Genomic DNA, 20195 nt, shown 5'->3' with positions numbered 1-20195 from the left:
AAGCACGCAGCAGGGGACACAGCGGCAGGGCAGGCAGGGCAAGGCCAGGCCAGCGGTAACCGTGGGAGGCCGGAGTGGATGTCGTACTCCACCCTGTCCTGGACGCTCTGGAACTTGTAATCCAGGGGCAAAAACAAGGGCTTTTCCACTGTGGGGAACGATGTCCCCTCAAAGCTCCACATCCTTTGCGTGAATACATCCCGGTTGGAGACCCGGGCTGGGATGGGGGAGGAAAGGAGAGAACCTGGAATCAGAGTTTTATAACCCAAAGACTGGTTGAATCTTTAGGTTTTTGTCTAGTCCACACTCCTCCCCCACTGTTTTACTACTGCCTTCATTGACTTTCCCAACCTCTTGTGCTTTGAATGATTTTTTTCTGCCAGACAAATAGAATCTACTGAGAGATCATTTATTTCCCCATGAAAAATCAGTATTATAAAACCGAGTTGATATTAATATTGCTCCAGCCAAAAAGAAAAGAAATTGATGCTTAGCCTGTGCAGTCTTTTTGGAAACGCTAGAGAAATAGTTTGCAATTTGTCTTTGCATTCGGGTTCAGAAACGTGGATTGTTGTTTATTTCCTGTGCCTCTAACCTATCCTAGGAAGCCAGATAGCTCCATTGTAAATTTATGTATTGATTTATATATATATATATATATCTGTTCTGAAGCTGCCCCAGGGTCCACTCCCAGGATTGTAAATGCCATGTGGTTATCCTCTCTCTAGGAGACCCCTCCCTGACTCACCAAAGGCCAGTGCCACCCTCCACAGTAGAGATGGCAGGGGTGACCCCACAGCCAGAGAGCCTCTCCCCTTCTGGAAAAGGTAGGAATGTCAGAAATTTTTTGAGGATTCCCATTCCCTACGACCACCCAGGCCCCCCAAATCCCACAGATTCATGGACCACTGCTGGTGTTCACTGCAAATGCAGGCATTGAACAAACTTTTTATTAAAGCCACAAATAAGAACTTACAGGGCCTTAATTTTTTTAAATCAAAATTACTTGATATCCAGGTGTCCTATGTGCACAATTAATAATGGTTTAAAATTCACAATTAATGTGTAAGATCATATTTAGTAGACTCGTATCCTTGTCTAGAACTGGAAGCAGTCTGAGATTTGGCTTTACCTGCACATTAGTCAGCCACGATTTCATGGGTGCTGGCAGAAAACACAACACTCCCTGGTAGAGGACAAAGGACAGTCATCCAGGGCACAGCAAGCAGCTGGAGCATCAGCATGTGGCACGAATTCCCTTGTCCCCCAGTCCCACAGGCAATGCAGATGGTCCTGCGTAGATGCCTGTATGCTCAGCAGCTGCATTGTAAAGGGGAAGCCTGGGCTCATGGAACCTGAATTTTTTATAATTGGCAGGAAACATGTCCACTGTTTGTCCCAGAGAGAGGCGTGGTCTCTGCCTTCAAGGCATATGCTACGTAAACATCCTTGAGAACATAGTCCAGAGAAAAGGCCATTAGGCCCTCTGTTAGCAGGATGTGCAGAAATGTGGAGACCCCTGGAGAGCTGTCTCCCTCCAGTCCTAAACATCAGCACGTTAAAGACGATTGCTCTATTGTGGAGGCGCTGCGTGAAACTCCCAGTGCTCCGTAGTTCAACTGAGTTTTAGGTAATCTTCTAGCCCAGTTTCTTCAGCACTTTCTTGATGTTAGGAGAACTGGAAATCTTGGATGCTAAGTATCTTGGAGTAGCATGCCCTGCATCCTACGACTCCCTTCTTTTACATGAAACTCTTGGTTTCACATCACCCAGTTGGTGGCTCTCCCTGGCCCCTTCTCCTCCTTTCTCCCAGCACAGCATCTCTGCTCCAGTCAGCCTGCATGGCTCAGTCACGCCTTCCCCAAGCTCTGGCTCGGCCTGGGGATCAAGCTGGGAACTGGGGGCTTTCAACCCCCCCTCCCCCCAGGTTCTTAGGCAGCCAAGGCTTGAGGGAGGATGGAGAGGCTGGAAAGAGGTTTCTTGCCAGGGAGTACGTGGCTGGCATACAGATGGAGAAAGGGGTTGAGATACTGTCTCCACTGAAGTCTGGGGTCATTCCAAAACCTCTGTGATCTGAGTCACACCTGGTTCACCCAAGAGATGAAAATGATCAAGTAGCCTCTCCTAGCCCTGCCTTTGTGTCTCAACCGCTTGGTCAGATGTCTATCGCTGACACAAAACTGTGCCATGAGCACCTCGGATGTGAGAGAGTAACCTCGGACATGGGCTGGTATGACCAAGGCACTTGGATGCGGAAGCTCTGGGGGGCTCTGTCTGCAGGGCACCCTGGAGTGCTGGCAGCATGAGGAGGGTGTGTGTGAGCTGATGACAGAGAATTAAAGGGTAAAAGGACTTCTTGCGATATGTGGCTGGGAGAGTGTGGGAATGCTGGCCGCAGTGTGTCCGGAGAGCCACAGCCCCACAAGGATCTTTCCTCCCTGGCTGTGTTGCCTAAGTTCTGCACTGGTCACAGAAGGACCCATTTTTCATGGAAAGGGACTGGTGGACAGTTATGCCACCCCTTATAGTTTAGGGGCAGCCATCTGCCACGGAGGGAAAAGGAAGACAGGGACCTAAATGCATGGCAGCCCCCCTTCCTGAGACTGAAGCTAAATCAGGACACTTTCCTCAAATACACCCTGTAAAGTTCAGGCGGGCCAAATCTCAGGCTTCTCCTTATTTCACAAGTGTCATACCAACGTGTAAAAAATAAAGTCAGCATCCCTGCTGTCTTTGGCAAATACAGCTCCACTTATGTTTTTGAGGCAAGCCTCTCAGTGTTTAACATGCCTTTTCTAGTATACAAGCATGAATCTTTGGGATCTTTTCTTTATATACACCGTGTTAAATAGCTGTATTCTCTGGAGTTCTCACAAGTCCCACAGCTGTTCCAGATGGATGGGAATATCACTCACTTAAGGGAACATTTTGCTGGGGAGGGCTGGCCAGGGCGGACTCACTAGGCTAGGTGCTTAGGTCTACCCTCTACTGGAGCTGAGAAGAGACTATCTAAATATTTATGTTCACCCTGTCTTGGAATTTCCTACAGAGCCAGCAGCTGCCTCTCCCAGGTCAGACATCACAGTGACCACAGAGACAGCTGCTGCACCAGGCTCCCGGCTGATGCCATCAGAACCACCTTCCTCAGGGACTACTCAGATAGGCAGCCGTGAGTCCTCCAAAGACCCACCTCAGACAACAGCAGAGACCTTGGGACTCATACCCTCTGCCTCCTCTGAGACGCCAGGTGAGCGCCAGCCTGGCCCTAGGAGGGCCAGTGCCCCATGTGCTGCTGCTGAGATCTGGGGCAAGATGACTGTATAGCTTCATGTCGTTCCATCCAAAGGGGACTGGCTTAGCAGCCTGCTGCCTTCCGCGGCCTGGAGGCCCTGTGGGAGGGAGAAGCCATCTCTAAGGCCTCCCTAAGTCATGTCCAACTCTTGAGTGTGGCCCAGCTTCCCCAGGAGTCTCCAGCATGTGCTTTGCTAAAATGAGTTCTGTGTGCCCGCTATGACTCTCCCACAGTTCTAAGGTGGGAGCCACATTGTCCAGGTTCTCCCTTCTTCTTGAAAAGCTGGCATCCTTGACACTCCAGCTGTGACTGAGCTGCCCTCTCTCCTCCACAGGTGCTTCTCCATTCAGCTCCAGGGAGGTCACTGGTGAGTATTTCCCCTTGCCCGATGTGTTTGTAATCAGGGTGACTGCAGCCCCAGTGTGTCAAACAGTCCTGGTCCAGGTCCACAGCCCCCATGACCACCGACAACATCCCTTTTCACCCTCAGAAGTGTCCCATCAGATAATGTCATTAATACCCTACTTATAGAATGCTTTGTTTGACCTGTTCATCTTAATACCAGTAGCTGCTAAAGGTCAGACTACTGACGTGGAAACCAGAGAGCAGAAACATACTAGGAAGGGCCTCGTGGTCCAGCTCGTCACAGTGCTACCGTGCATGCCAGACTCTTGTTCAGGGCATGTCAGGAAACCAGTGCCTGCTGCCACCACTGAGACAGCGCCACTCCTCTGCCGGAAGCAGTTCTAATCCCCCCGGGGTGTGGCACTGCGCACTCTGCAGAGTGACTATGCGTGTGTCTCAGTGTAAAGCTTCTTCTTACAGAAGACACACAACGCTCAGGCTAGGAGAGGAAAGACAAGAACGAGAATGTGCGAGTGAGCTTAGGGAGGGAGATGGAGGCAGGTTTGCAAGAGTGGAAGAAAAAGGGGGGAGCTCGGAGAAGACAGGAGAGCACGAGAGAAAGGAGGGAAGCGGCCAGCAGCGAGGAGTCGTCGATCACATTAGTTTGACAAGCTCTAGAAGAAACAAAAACCCGATCACTACTTGATATGGGCAAACATTATTTATATTTTCTATTCATAAGTTTTCCTGCTAGACAATGGCTCCTACTTTTTGTGGTCCCATTTTGTTTGTTTGGTTATGGAAGGATACAGAGGTATAGTTCAATACATGTGTACAAAGTGTGATGATCCGATCAGGGTAATTAGCATATTCCTCATTTTACCTGCAGCAAGTGTGTCATCTGGAAAAAAACAAGCAGCTTTGGACTTTTTAGCAGTTGATTAGAATGGCTTAAAAAATGAAGGAAACATATATGCAGAGGCAAGATATTTTAGAAAGGCTCTTTGGAGAGTATTTTTATGGAAAAACCGTTGTATTTAATAAGAACACAGAAACAAACATATGTTCATGATTTAAGAAGAGAGCAGTAAATAAAGCAGCCAAGCTCATTTTTCTTCCTATGTCACAAACTACATTCATCTTCCTACATAGTTTTACTTTTTTTATTTATTTTTTTGCATTGGTAATATTTGCATATGGTCTAAAACCCAAAAGTTACAATAGGATATACAGTAAAAAGTAAGTCCCATCCCATCTCTGACTCAAAATCCCCTTGCAGGAAGGAAGCAACTGCTGCTCCCAGATTCCTGTGCATCCCTCCAGGGGCTATACACAACCAGCACGGGGAGGGTGACCGACTCTGGACAGTTGTTTTATTTTTACTGTTGTACACTTTGCTTATATTCATATAATGGCATACCTCGCAGATCCTTCCACATCATGCATAAAAATCACCTTGTTCTTTTTAACAGCTGCAGAATATCCATTGTATGGATTTGCCACAATTTACTTAGCCAACTCCCTATTTAGACATGTTTTTCCTTACATTTTTTGGTTATATTGCAAACAGCGAGTAATTGAAAACCCACATTTGCAAGTAAATTTATAAGACAAAGTCCTACATGTAAAATTTTGGGGCCATTTTTCTACATAGATTTTCAAACAACTATTTGATTATAGGCTATAATTACTTTTTCCAGTTCATGACTTTCACTGGATTAAAATATCAAAAACTCTCTCCCAATTCTGAAATATAATGTAATAAACATTAACTGAATGCCTATAATGGACAAAGATAGCTCTGCGCCAGGGACTGTGGAAATACAGAGATTAAAAAAAACCTTAAATATTTTATGTTGTATAAATAGATTTCCTTCCTTCAGGCTGCTTAAACATAAAGATAGACATGTGAACAACTAACTATAAGAGAGAACCATGCAGTTTTCAGCAAAGAGATGAAAACAATCTCTATTTCATTGTGTTAAGTTTTGTCTGCTGCTAAGATGAAATCATGCTAGTTAAAACCATTAAATTAAAATCATGCTAGTTTTCTAAAAGCACTTAGTGACAGTGACTTCAAAGTATGCCAATCCCAACCCTGCCACCCTGAGACCCAAGAGTACTCCTCCAGTGACATGTAGTGGAGAGGCTCGCTGGCTCCTTGATGTGGTGGGGGTAGTGCTATTTCTGCATGAATAAGCAATCTGTTGAGCTCATTGTCCTAATATTGATGATGCTTTACCATAGTGGTTGCTCGGTAAATTAACTGATGTTTTAATCAACGCCTTGACGCTACCAATATTACAATTTTTTTTTCAAATAGATGATTATCACTACTTTTAAAAGTTGCTCTTTTCAGTTCAACAGAAAAAGGTAAATAGTAAGAAATATTGAATGAGTGAGCAAATGAGTTAATGAATTTGGGGGCTTTACCATTATAAGAAATATTTAAGAAATGTGGTTCCCAATTTCATCATCTTAAATATCTACTGGCTCACTTGGCAGCCCTTGTTATCAATTACTTTATTCAATTATTCCAATATCCGGTCTCTGATCCTTGATGAAGCTGTTCTTGAAAACTCCTGATTGTAAAATCAAAGGATAGCATCCCCCTGCAACCGTGTTTACACTGCCATTTTCATTTAGTAGACTAGGAATGAAGAGTTTGCTTTTCAGAACGTTATTATACCTCTAGTTTTCCATATCTGAAATAAATCTGCTACAGTTGATATGGTCAGCCTTTGACAAGAGCTGCCTCTATACCATATCACCCTGGTACACAGGGTGTGCACTGGTCATTCATTCAGTATAAGGCAAGTTCTTGTTCTGTGCCAGGTATGGTCTGAAGCTGCTACGAAATGCAGATTCCTCATTAAAAAGCAAATGTCACTTTCAACTTACTTCTATTTATGGAATTTCAAAGGTCTAATTCAATCAGTTAAGTATTCATTGATTATCTCCTCTGAACGCAGCACTTAGGTGCTTAGTGAAATAAGAGAAAATGACCACTGCCTGGGAGTGATGGACTGATCTTCCTCCTTCAAAACTGCCTTCAGCTAACGCAGCACACAGGTGATCTGGTCACAGTGACCTCGTGCTGCTATGCCGTGACAGCTTGCTTTGTCAAGGTGTTGCTGAGGAATGACTGTGTATTCACAGAAGACCTTTTCATCATCCATGCCAAATACTGGCCACTAGCCATCTCAGCTGCCTTCCCGTCCTGCCCAGTCTGCACAGTGGGCTGAGGTCCAGGTGGGCGCTGTTGGCCTTTCTGGCTGCTGTACAATAATCCCTTTTTCTCCTCCCCCCTTCCTCCCCTCCTCTCCTCTATTGCACTGAATCTCTTTCTCCTCCAGCAGTCCACACCCTCCAGGAAATACAGAAGGCTGGAGAACTTGGCAGGTCATCTGTTAATTCATTGTCTCGGTAATTCTGGTTTCAATTTATTGACCAAATTGTCTGGATATAATTGAGGAAGAGACTAAGGGTCTGGGAATTTGAATTCAGGGTCACTGAATTCAAATTGCTTTGTTTTATTATGGGCCCAGGAGCCCTCTTCTCTCTTGAGTTTGATTCTGCCGTTCTTAATTTTCCTTTTAAAAGAAACAGGAAGAATCATTGTGAAAGTAGAACTACAGGGTACATCAACTTGCCTTTTCCAATAAATCACTCCATAGACAGTAAATGCATGCCAGGCTTATTAGCTAATGTGAAGACATAGTTTACCATAGGGTTCAACATCTCTGCTAAAACAATTTTTTTTTCAAGTTGTAATGTTGATGAATGTTAAGTCTGAAAACTCAAAACATCTTGTACTAATTTCTCATGTTTTCTGTTACCTCTTTTGTAGCAACTTTTCTAAGCTTTTTATTAAGAGTTGTTTTGTTTCTGTAACCTTACTGTTTCTTCTGATTACAGTATCCTTGCAAAAATATGATTAAAAAACCAACATTTAAAAAAATAAATTAAAGATTATCTATAATCCCACCATGACTTAACACTTAGTCATATATTCCTCAAGACTTCTCTGTATATGTGGACACATGTGGCTTGTTGATTATTTTCAGTTTTTTATCTTAACCAGCCTGTTTCACTCAAGATATTGTGGACATCTTTCCAGTTAATAAATCTAGGTCCATTTCATTTTTTTTAATAGTTGAATACTATTCCATTGTATAGGTGTGCCACATTATAACTAATTTTCTACGGATAAGAGATTTAGATTAACATCTTGAAAATTATTTTAAGCAATACTTGAGTGGATACCCCTGTATATATTTCTCTATTCCCCTAGCATAAATTCCTAGAAGAATCAGAGAGTAAAGGGTACGGGCTTCACTCAGGCTTTTGTTATATGTTGCAAACCACCCTTGAGAAAAACTGTACCAATTTACACTCCTAGCCTCAGAGGTCTGAGTGTTTCCCACATCCTTGGATTCAGCAGCTTTTCAGTAGAGCTGTACTTGAACGCCGAGCCCTGGAGACTCATCCTGGTACACACGGTGTGCACTGGTGTCATCCAGGTGAAGCCCCTTAAGGCTCTGATGTGGTTGGTTCTCAGCGAGGCTGCTGCTTCCCTACATGCCCACCGCTGTCACCTTGCACATAAGGCAGCTGGGTGATTTTTGCAGGGAGATTTCATGATAGTGAGGGGGAACTGACCAAATCTGCAAGTGTTTTTAATAGTTCTGTTCTCCAGCCCTCAGGCTGAGCCTCCTTGCTTCCCCATGAAGACCCCTTCTTCCCACCCCATCTGATATGTCTCAGGTGACATCAAGGCTGCTGGCCAGACACCACAGGTGCCTCCACGCTCCGTGCCATTCATTTCAACCCAGTCAAATGCTCCCCCTTTCCTAAGCCATCACCTTATTCTCCTCTTAATGTACGATGCCTCTCCGGGATCACCTCTTCTTTCTCTTTTCTACTTTTCCTCTGCCATAAAAAGTTGCAAATAAAAAATAATGATGTTGAAACTGGGAGGAAACTGACCCTGCATGCTATGTTTCTAAATCTGTGGAGTTGAAGGGAAGAGGGAGTTATGTCAGAGGACAGCAAGGAGGTTTGTTTTCTCACCTTGGGATCTAGCACAGGAATGCCTTCTCTGCTGGCGCTGGCTCCCTCCCCCGTCCTCCTGCCCCATCACCCCAGCTTTGATCTCGAGGCTCTTACTTTCCCTTCCTGACTCACTCCCTCCCCCTCTCTGTCACCCAGCTCACTTTCCCCGAGAAGGACAAGGATCAGGAGCAGAGCCGGGGGATAACATGGGGAGACAGTTTGAACTGGCAGTGTCAGCAGGAAAGGGGATGTTTGTTCCTAGAAGTGGAACAGAGCAAATTGCACAGCCCTCACGAAATGTGCATAGCGGCATGCTGGCTGGGCAGGCGCTTGGATCCCTCTGCAAACATGTAAGTTGTAAAGAACTCTGTTCTGGGCATCGCTGCACGGTCCCAGCTGAGTTCTGCTTTTTTTCAGTGGCCATCTCTGCGTCCGTCCTGCTATGTGCACTGTGTGCTGCGTCTCTCCTGGCATTTTACTTCAGGACAAGGTGAGTGGCACGGGAAAGGCAGCCTGGACCGGGTGCCTCCTTCCCACAAGGAAAGAGCTATATCACAACAACCCCGGGATGCCCTTGCAAGGAAGAATTCCTTTCCTGGCCATCAACTCTCATGCTCACCCTCTTCCCTATCTGCCAAAAGGTGCATTAGAGCTGAGCAGTCCTGAGCCAGGCCTAGAGAGCCTTCAACTTCCCACCTCAGTTCTCAGACCATGAGCCGATTGAGGACGCAGAGGCCAACCTACCAGAGCCAGTCCAGAGAAGGAATGTGCCACGTGCACAACTTGATGACTATGCAATTCGCATCACTTCTTCTTATGATAGATTCATGAATATATTCTTCTCCAATGTATTCATTAAATGTGGATACACTTTCCTATAAATACACACATTCATGTCAGCCTTAATTCTGCATTCCTAATAATTGAAATTCTGCATTTCGACATTTGTGACCAGTGTCTGCCACTTGCTGACACTTCAGTTTCTATTTTTTCATTTTCCAATCTTTAGTCATTTTTATGAATCTTTCATTAAAGCCTCAAATGGCATTTAGCTTTAATTTCTTACTTCCACCAACTAGTAACATTATTTCAGCATTCCACGTTGATACGGTTCCTCTGCATCCTTCCTCAGCATTACCCAGTGAGTGGATTTCAGATTTGTTGAAACTAAACTCTCAGTTACTAGTTATGAAATATTAAGTATTACATTGATAGAAAAATTGTGACCCTTTGAGCCTAATTTTGACAAAATGAAAATTCTGTGAAATGCTACTGTAAAGCCAAAATGAAAACCAGTCATCAAAAACTTTATATAAATCTTCAAAAGCAGTCAATACCAGACCAACCAATAAAAAATGCCATAAACCTCATAAATAGTTGAAAAATCAAACTAAGGTTAATATATTACTCAAAAATTTGTCCGAATAATCCAAAAAATGCTAAATGCTGACAAAACAGAAAATGACTTTTAAAAGAATTTTCAAAATATTGTTATAACTGAATAATTTCTACATAAAATGCTGGATTTGGAGTTATACTCTTGAGATTATAATGACTAAATATGTTCATTGAATGTATTCAAAAAGAATGTACACACCATCTTTTTTATGAATAATACATTAAAATATATTCTTAAAAATAATTTATAAATGTGTTATAAACAGCCCAAAAATACGTTTATAAGAGGAAAATATCAATATCTGCTGACTATATTAACAATATTCATAAATATATCTTTAAGAAGAATTATAAATTTGTTGTGTGATTAATTGGTCATTTGGTGACTCGATTCTTTCCATAAACTGTTTTTTTGCAAATTAGTTATTAGGTAGACTTGCCATTCAACACACAAGCTTTTAGCAAATTATTTTCAGTGAATTGACCCACAATCCTGATTTATAGTTCAGCTCTCACTCCAAGGAGCTCAAACTGCTTACCTTAAAATGGCCCCAAAAGTTGCTTCTCAGGAGGGAGATTCTATAAGCCACGGGAGAAGGTGCTGAGCCGGACACTTGGCTCTGGAGGGGTAAGCAGACACGTCATCAAAATGTCCTGCCTCCCCACTCTTATTATTCAGGAGCTGGTTAATATGTGTATTTGTTTACTTATTGAACACTTACGAAGGTGCTAAGAACTGCTTTAAAAGCTTCATGAATATTAAATCATTTTTATCAAGATGATCAATTCGGGTTTGGCCATGCCCCTGGTTAGTCTTTCCTTTCTGGTTCCTGCCACTTGAGCATCTTTTTAGCAGAGGATCGGCAAAGCAGGGTGAGGGTGGGGGTTGCCCCCACAGCATCAGTAAACCTTTGGTGGATGGGGAGGCTGAACATACCAAAACAGGATTTAAATGCTATCTGTAAATGTAGGCATTCTAGGTTTTCTCAATCTCTAAGCAACAGAGATAATTGAGGACTGTGTATTTTATGATTCTTGGGGGCAGGTCCTGTGTCTGCTAATGTACTCCACATATGCATGTTCAATTAGAAGTGTCTGTTGATCTGAGGGCAGCCTCTCCTCTTTTCAACACCTGCCAATCATTTGCTTTGCAGGCAAACTTCCCAGCTGCCCAGTGTTGAAATGGAAAACATGGAAGTTGTGCCAATGACCGGGAGGACCAGCAGCAGACAGGACGACTCTGAGAACCTGCCCACACAACCTCTGAAACTCAGGGGAAACCAACCCAGTCACATGTGGAGCAAAGGAGCTAGCTCTGCTTCAGCTAACGAGAATCTAGAAAAGATGGGAGGAGTTGAGTGCCAGGAGAAAGCCCACCAGGATGATCAGACGTCCCTGGTGTGATCTTGCTGGCTATGCTGGCCTAGGCACTGTGCTGGCTCTGTAGGAGCGAGTGGATTCTCCAGCATCCGATGGATGCTGCCGTGCTCACGTCCAGGGCCGCTACCCAAAGTCCAAGCAGCCAAAGCTCTCCCAGGAGAGGCTGGAGGCTGCAGTCAGGGTTTTTGTTCCTGTTTCACTATGACATTATTCAGGACAGCTTGTCGGCTTGACTGTCATTTCTGTCCCTCATCCTGACTTGCAAATTACACAGATGAGGGAGCCAAGAAAAGCAGAAGAGATGCTGAGCCCAATGAATCCTCTCAATTGAAGGATTCAGAAAGAAGAAAGTGGAACTCAGTGACATGTTATGTGTATGGTCATAGAAATTTATATTTATACTTTTTGTCTAATATATCTACCTTTTATATATGATTTGTATTTTGAAATTGTGCCTTGTATAAGCAAAATAAAGCATCTATTTTCAATACAAAAAGATGCTCTAAAAGAAATACTGAGGGGCTGGCCAGTTGGCTGGAGCTCAGTGTTATAACACCAGGGTCAAGAGTTTCGATCCCCATACCAGCCAGCTGCTAAAAGAATAAAGGAATCACTAGGAGAAATGTTGCCCGAAGTAAAAAGGAGAAAGAGTGGGAATGCTGAGTCCAAAATGACTGAGCTCAGATCTTCTTTCTAAAAGGAGACAAGAAAACTTACCTAAAGCTGGCTCAGATCAGAGTTCCGGGAAATTTCTAGCAGGATTTGCACGTGAGGAGGAGCACTGTGGGTGAGCTGCGCACGGCGAGTTCTGGCCCCGGCACGCAGGGCCCACACATTGTCTCTGCCCTTCCGCTGCCTTCTTCTCTATTCTTTCTTTGCTGTTAATGACATTTATTTATAAAATCACAGGCCTTATCCCACCTTCTCATTTTATAGATGAAAAAACTAAGGCCTGGGGACATTGACCTGCCCGAGGCCACCCAGCTCAATGCCAGAGCCTGAATAGAACTGGGGTTGGGGGATCGTGGGGGGCAGTCCCAACTGGAAATCAGCTGCCAACTGCCCTCGTACAGCAAGGGTGGTGGCATGGGCGTAGCACCCAGTGCACGTGCTGCCAGAAACTCTCAATGTGCTGTTTCCCAGTGGCTGCATGGGCCCCCTCACAGCATGGGGGCTCTGGCTCAAGACTGTTTACTTACATGGTGACCAGCAGGAAGTAGACACTGCCAGGCCCCTTAAAGGCTAGGCCAGAAACTGGCATGCGTCACTTCTGTCACATTCTGTCTGTCAGAAGAGGTCACAGGCCAGCCCAGCCTCAAGGGGAGGGGGGATGCAAAAAGGAGAGAAGGAGCCAACAAACGCCGTCTTGGGGGACCACCTACCCTACATGTCAGGGACACTGGGGAGAGTCATTTACCTTCATCCTCCACACTCAGCAAGTTCCAATAAATACTGGACAGATGGATGAACAGAGTGATCTGGGGGTCAGTTTCTGCAGAACTCCAGGGGACTGGCGAGTTCTACAGCATGAAGCCCTCAGCCCAGATGTCTCCCTCTTCCCTCGCTTCCTGCCCTCCACGACACTGGCCACGAAGAAAACTGACTGCTCGTCTTTTGTACTTTGCCTTGAAGGAGAACTGAGACTCTTCGACTTTCCTCTTTTTAAACTCTCTTCTAGACTTTAGGAAGTAGGAGGACAGGGACTAAAAACTTCCTTTAAGGATCTCTCAGCATATTCCGACTACCCGCTGCATTTTCTTCAAGGACTGAGGCTGCCACCTCCTCACCTGAGAATTAAAAAAAATAAAATTAAAAAAACCCATAGTGTAGAATCTCGAGTCCACTGGCTTATTTTCTCACACGTCTGTGCCACTCTGAGGCAGGACCAGCCCAATCCAGATCTCAGCATCCACAAGGCCTCACTCTGTCTGAGACACACCAGAACTCAGTGTGGGAACCTTCTTGCATACTTTGTACACACTGGGCACTACATTTATGGGGGACTTTGGTTTCCACTTTCTTCCCCTAAGAGCCTGTCTATGAACTTACCCATTCTAGTTTTGTTGCTCTTAGCTGTCCAGGATGTAATACCCCTCCTGCCTAATTTTGGGGATCCCCCATCATGTTAGAGTGTCTCATTGCCCACTACACAGAGGGGCCAACATCCCGTCTCCCTGCTCCCACCAGGACGTGGGAACCTGACCTGGGCTGGGCCCCTCAGAGCCTCTCACCTGGTGCTCAGAAGCTGTTGAATGCATGAAGGAGGGAAGGAAGGACGGACAACAGAATTTACAGAGCAGTGCCCAGGAATGGCCTCTGCCACACCAAAACGGTTGTTAACGCTTCCTACTTCTTGGCTCTCCAGACGGCTATGCATTTTCCAAACCTCTGACTTCCTGTGATTCTACGAGCCCCCAATATTCTTCCCATACATTTTCTTTTTTTCATCATAACAGATTCTATTTTCATTACTTGTTACTGAAAAGTTCCTAACCAATATGGAATTTGGTGCCAGGAGTGGATACTGACAATTCTAGAGAAGTAGGGAGAGAAGGAATGTCTGCGATTGGTTTTCTGCCCTAGAGCAGGTAGAAAAGAGTGAAAGTTGGGCAGACTCTGGGATGGGGGTGGAGAAGCCATGGCAGGCGGTGGCATGAAGTTCATCGGAAGTTCCCTGGGATGGCCTCACTCTGGGCGACCTTGCGGCTGCTGTCCGAAGACAGTGTTATGAGACATCTTGGCCACAGGTGGGTGGCATTGGAAAAACGTAGAAGAGAGAACAAGCTGAAGTCCCTAAAGTCTCCATTCAAGCCACAGGATGAAACAGAGAGACTGCCTGGCAGCACGCTGAACCTCATCCCTCCGAGAAGCAAGGCCACACATCTGTGACCCCAACCTGCGAGTGTGCGCCTCGAGCCACTCAGTGACTCAGCGGAGCTGGAGCCCTGGCAGGTTTCCCCGCTGAAAGGCAGAGCACTGACTGGGTGAAGAGAAGCCCCCAGTGTCGGAATGAAGACATTTAGGGGAAACCAGGAGGTTTCACAGTACCCAGGTTCACTCTCCTCTGTGCCCCCCTTGTCCTCAGAGGCAGCCCTTGTTTTGTCTGATAATGTTGTAACGTTTCTTCCCTGGTGGAGGGGTTGCCTGGCAAGAGGAAGCCCGATCTCCTCGTGCCACCACCCTTAGCCCCACCCAGCTCCTGGTCTGTGCAGGAAGAGTTTCCAGAGTATCCAGCCAGACCCTTGGGATCACCTGCCCTGGGTGCTTCTGCACTGTTTCCTGCTGCTGCCCATAGCTTGTCCTGCTGTCCTGTCAATCACGACGCAGCCGTCCGCCTCCTTCCCATCCTCTCTATGCCCACCTGCCTCCCAGAGCTGGCTGCATTTCACCTTCTCCAAGGAGCCTTCACCAACTACTCAGGTGTACAAAGCCACCTGCCTCTGTGCTCTCATGACACTGTCATGTGCTCTATTGGTGTGGCGTCTGCTAACCTGTGCACAGCGGGAAGCAGGCAGGATACAGCCTGCGTGCCAGCCCTCAGTCCACCATCTGCTGGCTGCCGTGTGCAGGAGTCGCTGGAATCGTGTGGACAGACACCACCCCTCTTTAGAGCGCGAACACTGTGTGGCCCTTCTCATGGGGGCAGGAGATTGGATGGAACACGTGCATGTGTCTCTCCTCTCTAGACACCAGAGACGCTGACACTTAAGGGTAAGGGTCGGTACTGATGCCCATGAAGCTACAGCCTGGTCAGAAGAGAAGACACATCAAAACAAACAGGACAACACAAAAAAGTTTTACCGCTAGTGAGCACACACTGAATGCACTGTCGTTGTGGACTCAGTGAGGCTGCAGCGGGTCAGCAGAGGCAGAGATCACTGCAAGGCCTGGGGTCTCAGGAGAGTCCGACTCTGCACAGGAGGTGAGTTGTGAGGGTGGGTGGAATTTAAATAACGTGCAGGGAGCATTCTCAATGGGCGGGGGTAGTGGGGGGACACAGGCAGACACTGTCAAGGAAGTAAGCGCCCAGTTCGGGAAAGACGGGCCAAGCAGCTGGGCGGGCGGGCTCACGTGAGAGGAGGTGGAGGTCAGCCTCTTGCACGCCCCATACCAGCAGGGTTCTGCGAGGGTGGCCCTGTATGTTAAACAAAACTGGCACAAGAGCCGCCTTCAAGAGCAAAGCCCTCGTCAGCAGGACGCTGAGGCCTCTGCCCTGAGTCCCCACTCCCCCACGGCTCCCTCTGGCCTCACCATGAACGTTAAAGCAGGCGGTTCTCTTTCTGGGCTGTTTTGCCACTTCTCTGGGCAGAGAGCCAGAAGCAGTGATTACAAAACGTGTGTGTCATCTTCAAAACCCCCTTGGGGGTTGGAGATAAATGCGGCCAAGAGGTTACCCAAGTTGCTCCAGGACTGAGAGGCCCAGGACCTCTGGGCTGCATGTGGCTGCTGGTGTCTTCAAAGTGTTCCAAGAAGCCGAAGAGGCTCAGAGGCACCTGAGGGGCTGCCCAGGGCAGGGAGCTTTGAGGGACTTCTGAGTGCCCACCCCCAGTCCTGTACGGTGCCAGGAGCTACACTCTTTAATTGGAAGTAAGATTTGGCTTGAAGAATTCCATGGCTAAGAACATCTAAAAGCCTTCTGTGCTGTGTTTTTTAAATGTGGTTTTCTTGAAGAGTTCTAGTTCCAGCTCTTCACTGGTGGTGGTGGGAACGTCATGGGCTCGGGGCTTGACTGGAGCTGTCACCCTGGCTCTCCTCCGTGTGATGCTGGGCACAGGGGTCCCGCCCGGCCACTCCAGAGCCTGTTCATCATCCGCTTCCCAGGCTTGTGGTGAGGATTAAATGAAAAAGCGGACACAAAGACCGAGGGAGACTACCTTGTGGGAGGCGCTTAGTAAATGCTTATGTCACTTCCTAAATGGGATCTGGTGATGCACGAAGTCATCAGGTCCCGGTGGCTGCCATCAACCTCTTCCTTCTCAGATGAATTCCCACTTTTTAAGGATTTCTTGCCCTTCACACGGCCATGTGCCTCAAAGGAAGCTGGCCTCATCCTGAGCTGCAGGAAAGAACATCCTAATGGTTTTAAGCCACCTTGCAGGTTTGAGATGTGAGGCCACGAGATGTGAGGCCAGCTGGGGCAGCACATGGGAAAGGTTTTCTTGCTCCCAATGGGCCCAGAAGACAAGCTCAGCCCTCCCTTTGAGACTGCCACATCTGAATCTGATGCCTGAAACTGCTGCCGACAGCTGGTCAGAAAGAAGCTGGCCAGGCTGAAGTTGACATGCTGAAGATGACAGGCAGAGGGAGAAGCATCGGGCCCCAGCAACAGCGCTGAGCAGCCAGGCAGCACCCCCAACCTGCCTCCTCTGGGCTGCTAGGTGTAACGTCTGTTGGGGTTTGGATGTGTTGTCCTCCCAGAACACATGTGGGAATCTGATCCCCAATGTGGCAGTGTTGGGAGCTGTTTGGTCCTCATGAATGGATTAATGCTCTCCCTGGGGGGAGGCGGGGTAGTGAGTTCTCACTCTACTAAGTAGTTTTTGCAAGAGTTGGTTGTTTAAAAAGCCCTGGCACCTCCCCTCTCTCTTGCTTCCTCTCACCACGTGATCTCCTTGCACCCACTGGCTGCCTGCCGCTTTCCACTATGAGTAGAAGCAGCCTGAGGCCTGTACCAGATGCAGCTGTCCCAGAATCATAAGCCAATAAACTTCTGTTCTTTATAAATTACCCAGTCTCAGGTAATCTGTTATAGCAACACAAAATGGATTAGACCTACAGAGTTTTGCCTTTGGGGTTACGCGCAGCTCAAATAGCCTGATACTGAATTTGAAATTAGTGGGATGTCAGACCCTAACACGTAGAGCTGGCTGAGTGGAGGAGGCAGGACAGACCCCCACTGTTTTAGGCTAGGATGTCAGTGGCTCTTTGTTGTGCGATTGTGAAACAAAGTGTTACCTGTTTACAAGGGTCCAGACTAGGAAAACATCTATTAGAAAGATGACTACTTAAAAAAAAAAAATCCAGAACCACTGAATTGTTAATTTAAAAAAGGAAAAAAAAAAAAAAAATTCCAGGGTGTTGATGCTGTGTTGGCTACTTCCTGGGACCTTCAGTAAGGTTCTTTACATGATGAACTTAGGGGAAGGCCTGCCCAGAAGTAGAGAAGAAAATAGGGGTTTCTGCCTTTAGTCCAACTCAGACTGACATAGTAATTGCAGTAAGAGCCCCCTGTAGGGTTTTAAGCAGGATGGGGATGTAACTTAGTCTTCATTTGAAGACTGTGTGTCTTTCTATGTGGAGAGTGAAAGAGACGGGCCAGAGCACAAGTGCAGAGGGGAACCAAGGGCGGTGGCCAGAGCCCAGAACAGACAGCAGCCTGGGCCTGTGCAGCGGAGCAGGTAGAGACGTGGATGGACGCAAGGTCGATTTCAGAGGTAAAGGCAGAACCACTTACTGAGGAGCTGGCGTGAAGGAAGTGGAGGGTCACAGCCTCCCAGGGTTCTGCCCACTCACTGAGGCAGGCAAGAGTGTGTGGGGCCAGCGGGGTGATGAGGAGCCGCATCTTGGACGTGTTACATGTGAGACCTCACTAAGACGTTAAATGGAGCGATGAAGTGAAGAAGTCAGACACCTGAGTTTGAAGCCTCATCTCTCTTCTCCTGTCCTACCTCTCAGGCCAGGCCACCAGATATACAAACACACAAAAATCACTGGCAATGAGGACAGGGCAGCAGCTACTGGGCTCTCTTGGAGAATCTGTAATTAAGATCCCGGAGAGAAAGGGAGCCGTCTTAAATGCTAAGAAAGCCCTCGTACCACGTGAGCTAAGGAGCTCAGAGAGACCTCAGCAAGGGGCATGCATGCAGTGAGGCCTTTGCCTGTCTGGGCAGCAAGCTGGAGAACTCTGTCACCACCACTGAAAAGCCAAAGCAACCAGCTGTCTCCCGGTAAACCTCATGTTCCTAAACACCCAGACGTTCGTGGTGACTAGGGAAGGACTGATTGACAAAGATCAGGCTTGAAAAAAAATGTTAAATGATGGAAGTCTGATTCTGGAGGCATCGAAGCCCCTTCTCAGTCCCGTCAGTTGCTTCAGAGACTGAATAGATGCCACTATGTAACAGAGCGGTGTGCATGACACCTGTGTGTGACCCAGCTTCCTGGAGGGATGATGTCCCATGTGGGGCCTGCCACTTTAGCATTTCCTATGCTGTGTGTGCTTCCACACCTAGGCTTCCAGGGGAAAGAATGCACATCTACTAAAAGGGTGTGGTGGTTAATTTCAGCTGGGTTGATGCTGCCCGGCAGTCAGGGGTTTTCATCAGCTTCCACTCCATTTTCTTCTATGTCTGTCCTAAGCTTCTAACACTCTCTGGATGACCTTACTTCTAACTGCATTAAAAAATAAAATGAAATTGGGTGAGAGCTGCCTAAACCTCCCGGCCCACTTACAACATGCACCTCCCCTCGTTTCCTTTACATCTCGTATCCGAACCCTCCACTCCACCAGCCAGCTCTCACCTGCATCTGCATTTCTCCTCTTTGTTATTGCCCCCTTGCCATGTGGGCATGCTCAGGTCTCTTGCATTTTAAAAATAAAAATCCCTCCCTAAGGCCATGTCATCCCCTACGGACCATCTGACCTCTTCCCAGCTGGGTTTCTTGGTACCAGTCCACGCGGACAGGGCCCGTTTCCTCACTTCCACTCATACTTTAGTTTGTCACACAGGGGCTAGTTTAGAAACAATGGTTATAAACGGGGCCCCACCAAAACAGCGTCCCACCTCCCCAGTTCCCCCTCCCAAAAGGAAAGCACTTAAAAATCTATTTGCTTATTGTCCTGGTGTGTATCTGTGTCTCTAAATGATAAGGTCGCATTGGCTTCTACTTCCATTTTTTCACTTTTGGCCATTGTAGCTGACCTACCACTGTGCAGGCCAGAGATCCAGCCCGTTCACTCCCACCATGCAGGCGGGAGATCCAGCCGCTTTCACACAACTCCCTGCCTCTAATACACATGCTGACGTTATTAAGACTACAAAAACACTGTTGCATACAGCTGAGCTGGGGGTGGGGTAGGGCTTCTGGTTACCTTTCCTCTCCTGTACAACTGTTGCCTTCCAAAGAATTAATAATTGTCTTCTTTTGGGGGGCACCCTGTTTCCAGAGGAACGTCATCCCAATCTGGGTTTGTTCCCTCACTTGATTGAATTACATCCTCCAGTACCTTCAGGAGAAAGACTGCATGGCAGGTATAAATTTTTGAGAGTGAAAATGCCCTTATTCTGTTGATTCTTTGGCTAGGTTTACCATCCTTCTCTGGAATTCATTTCCCTGTTTTGAAGGAACAACTCAATGTGCTTGCTGCTGAGTCATCTGAACACTAACCCTGAACCTTCATGTGTGGCTTTTCTCTTTCTGGAAGTTTGTAGGATCTTTGCCCTTGTGTTCTAAGAATCCCACCACAATCTGCTCCCTGTAGGCCTATTTTCACCCATTTTGCTGGGCATTTCAAGCCAGAAATTCCTATTAGTTCTGGGTAACTTTCAAGATTTTTTAAATTTCTCAAATTCTGCTTTCTCTTCCTAAAACTCCCTTATTATGCACATGCTCAGCTTCTTAATCTGTTTTCCTGCTTGCTACCTGCTCTTCAATCTTTGCTTTTGCTCTGTTTTCTAGGTATTTTCCCAACTTATGTTTCCAACAATTCTACTAGGTCTTTCAT

General features: G+C 46.7%; 1 protein-coding gene across 4 annotated transcripts in view; it reads left to right on the top strand.

Moving 5' to 3' along the window:
• Window positions 1–15382, top strand: part of IL15RA (interleukin 15 receptor subunit alpha) — a 36503-nt gene extending 21121 nt beyond the window's left edge. The window contains exons 3-8 of one of the 4 annotated variants that reach the window (XM_063099507.1): window positions 729–827; window positions 3050–3247; window positions 3627–3659; window positions 8849–9042; window positions 9110–9182; window positions 11245–11392. In XM_063099507.1, coding sequence (XP_062955577.1) covers window positions 729–827; window positions 3050–3247; window positions 3627–3659; window positions 8849–9042; window positions 9110–9182; window positions 11245–11300 — 653 coding nt within the window. In that variant the 3' untranslated portion in view covers window positions 11301–11392. Of the gene's footprint in view, window positions 1–728; window positions 828–3049; window positions 3248–3626; window positions 3660–8848; window positions 9043–9109; window positions 9183–11244 lie in introns of all 4 variants that reach the window. The other 3 variants (XM_063099506.1, XM_063099509.1, XM_063099508.1) reach the window with 3 other exon arrangements.
• Window positions 15383–20195: the final 4813 nt, after the last annotated feature.

Source organism: Cynocephalus volans, chromosome 6, assembly GCF_027409185.1.
Source record: "Cynocephalus volans isolate mCynVol1 chromosome 6, mCynVol1.pri, whole genome shotgun sequence".
Lineage (NCBI taxonomy): Eukaryota > Metazoa > Chordata > Mammalia > Dermoptera > Cynocephalidae > Cynocephalus > Cynocephalus volans.
Note: the sequence above shows the minus strand (reverse complement) of the source record. Positions and strands in the feature narration are given on the sequence as shown.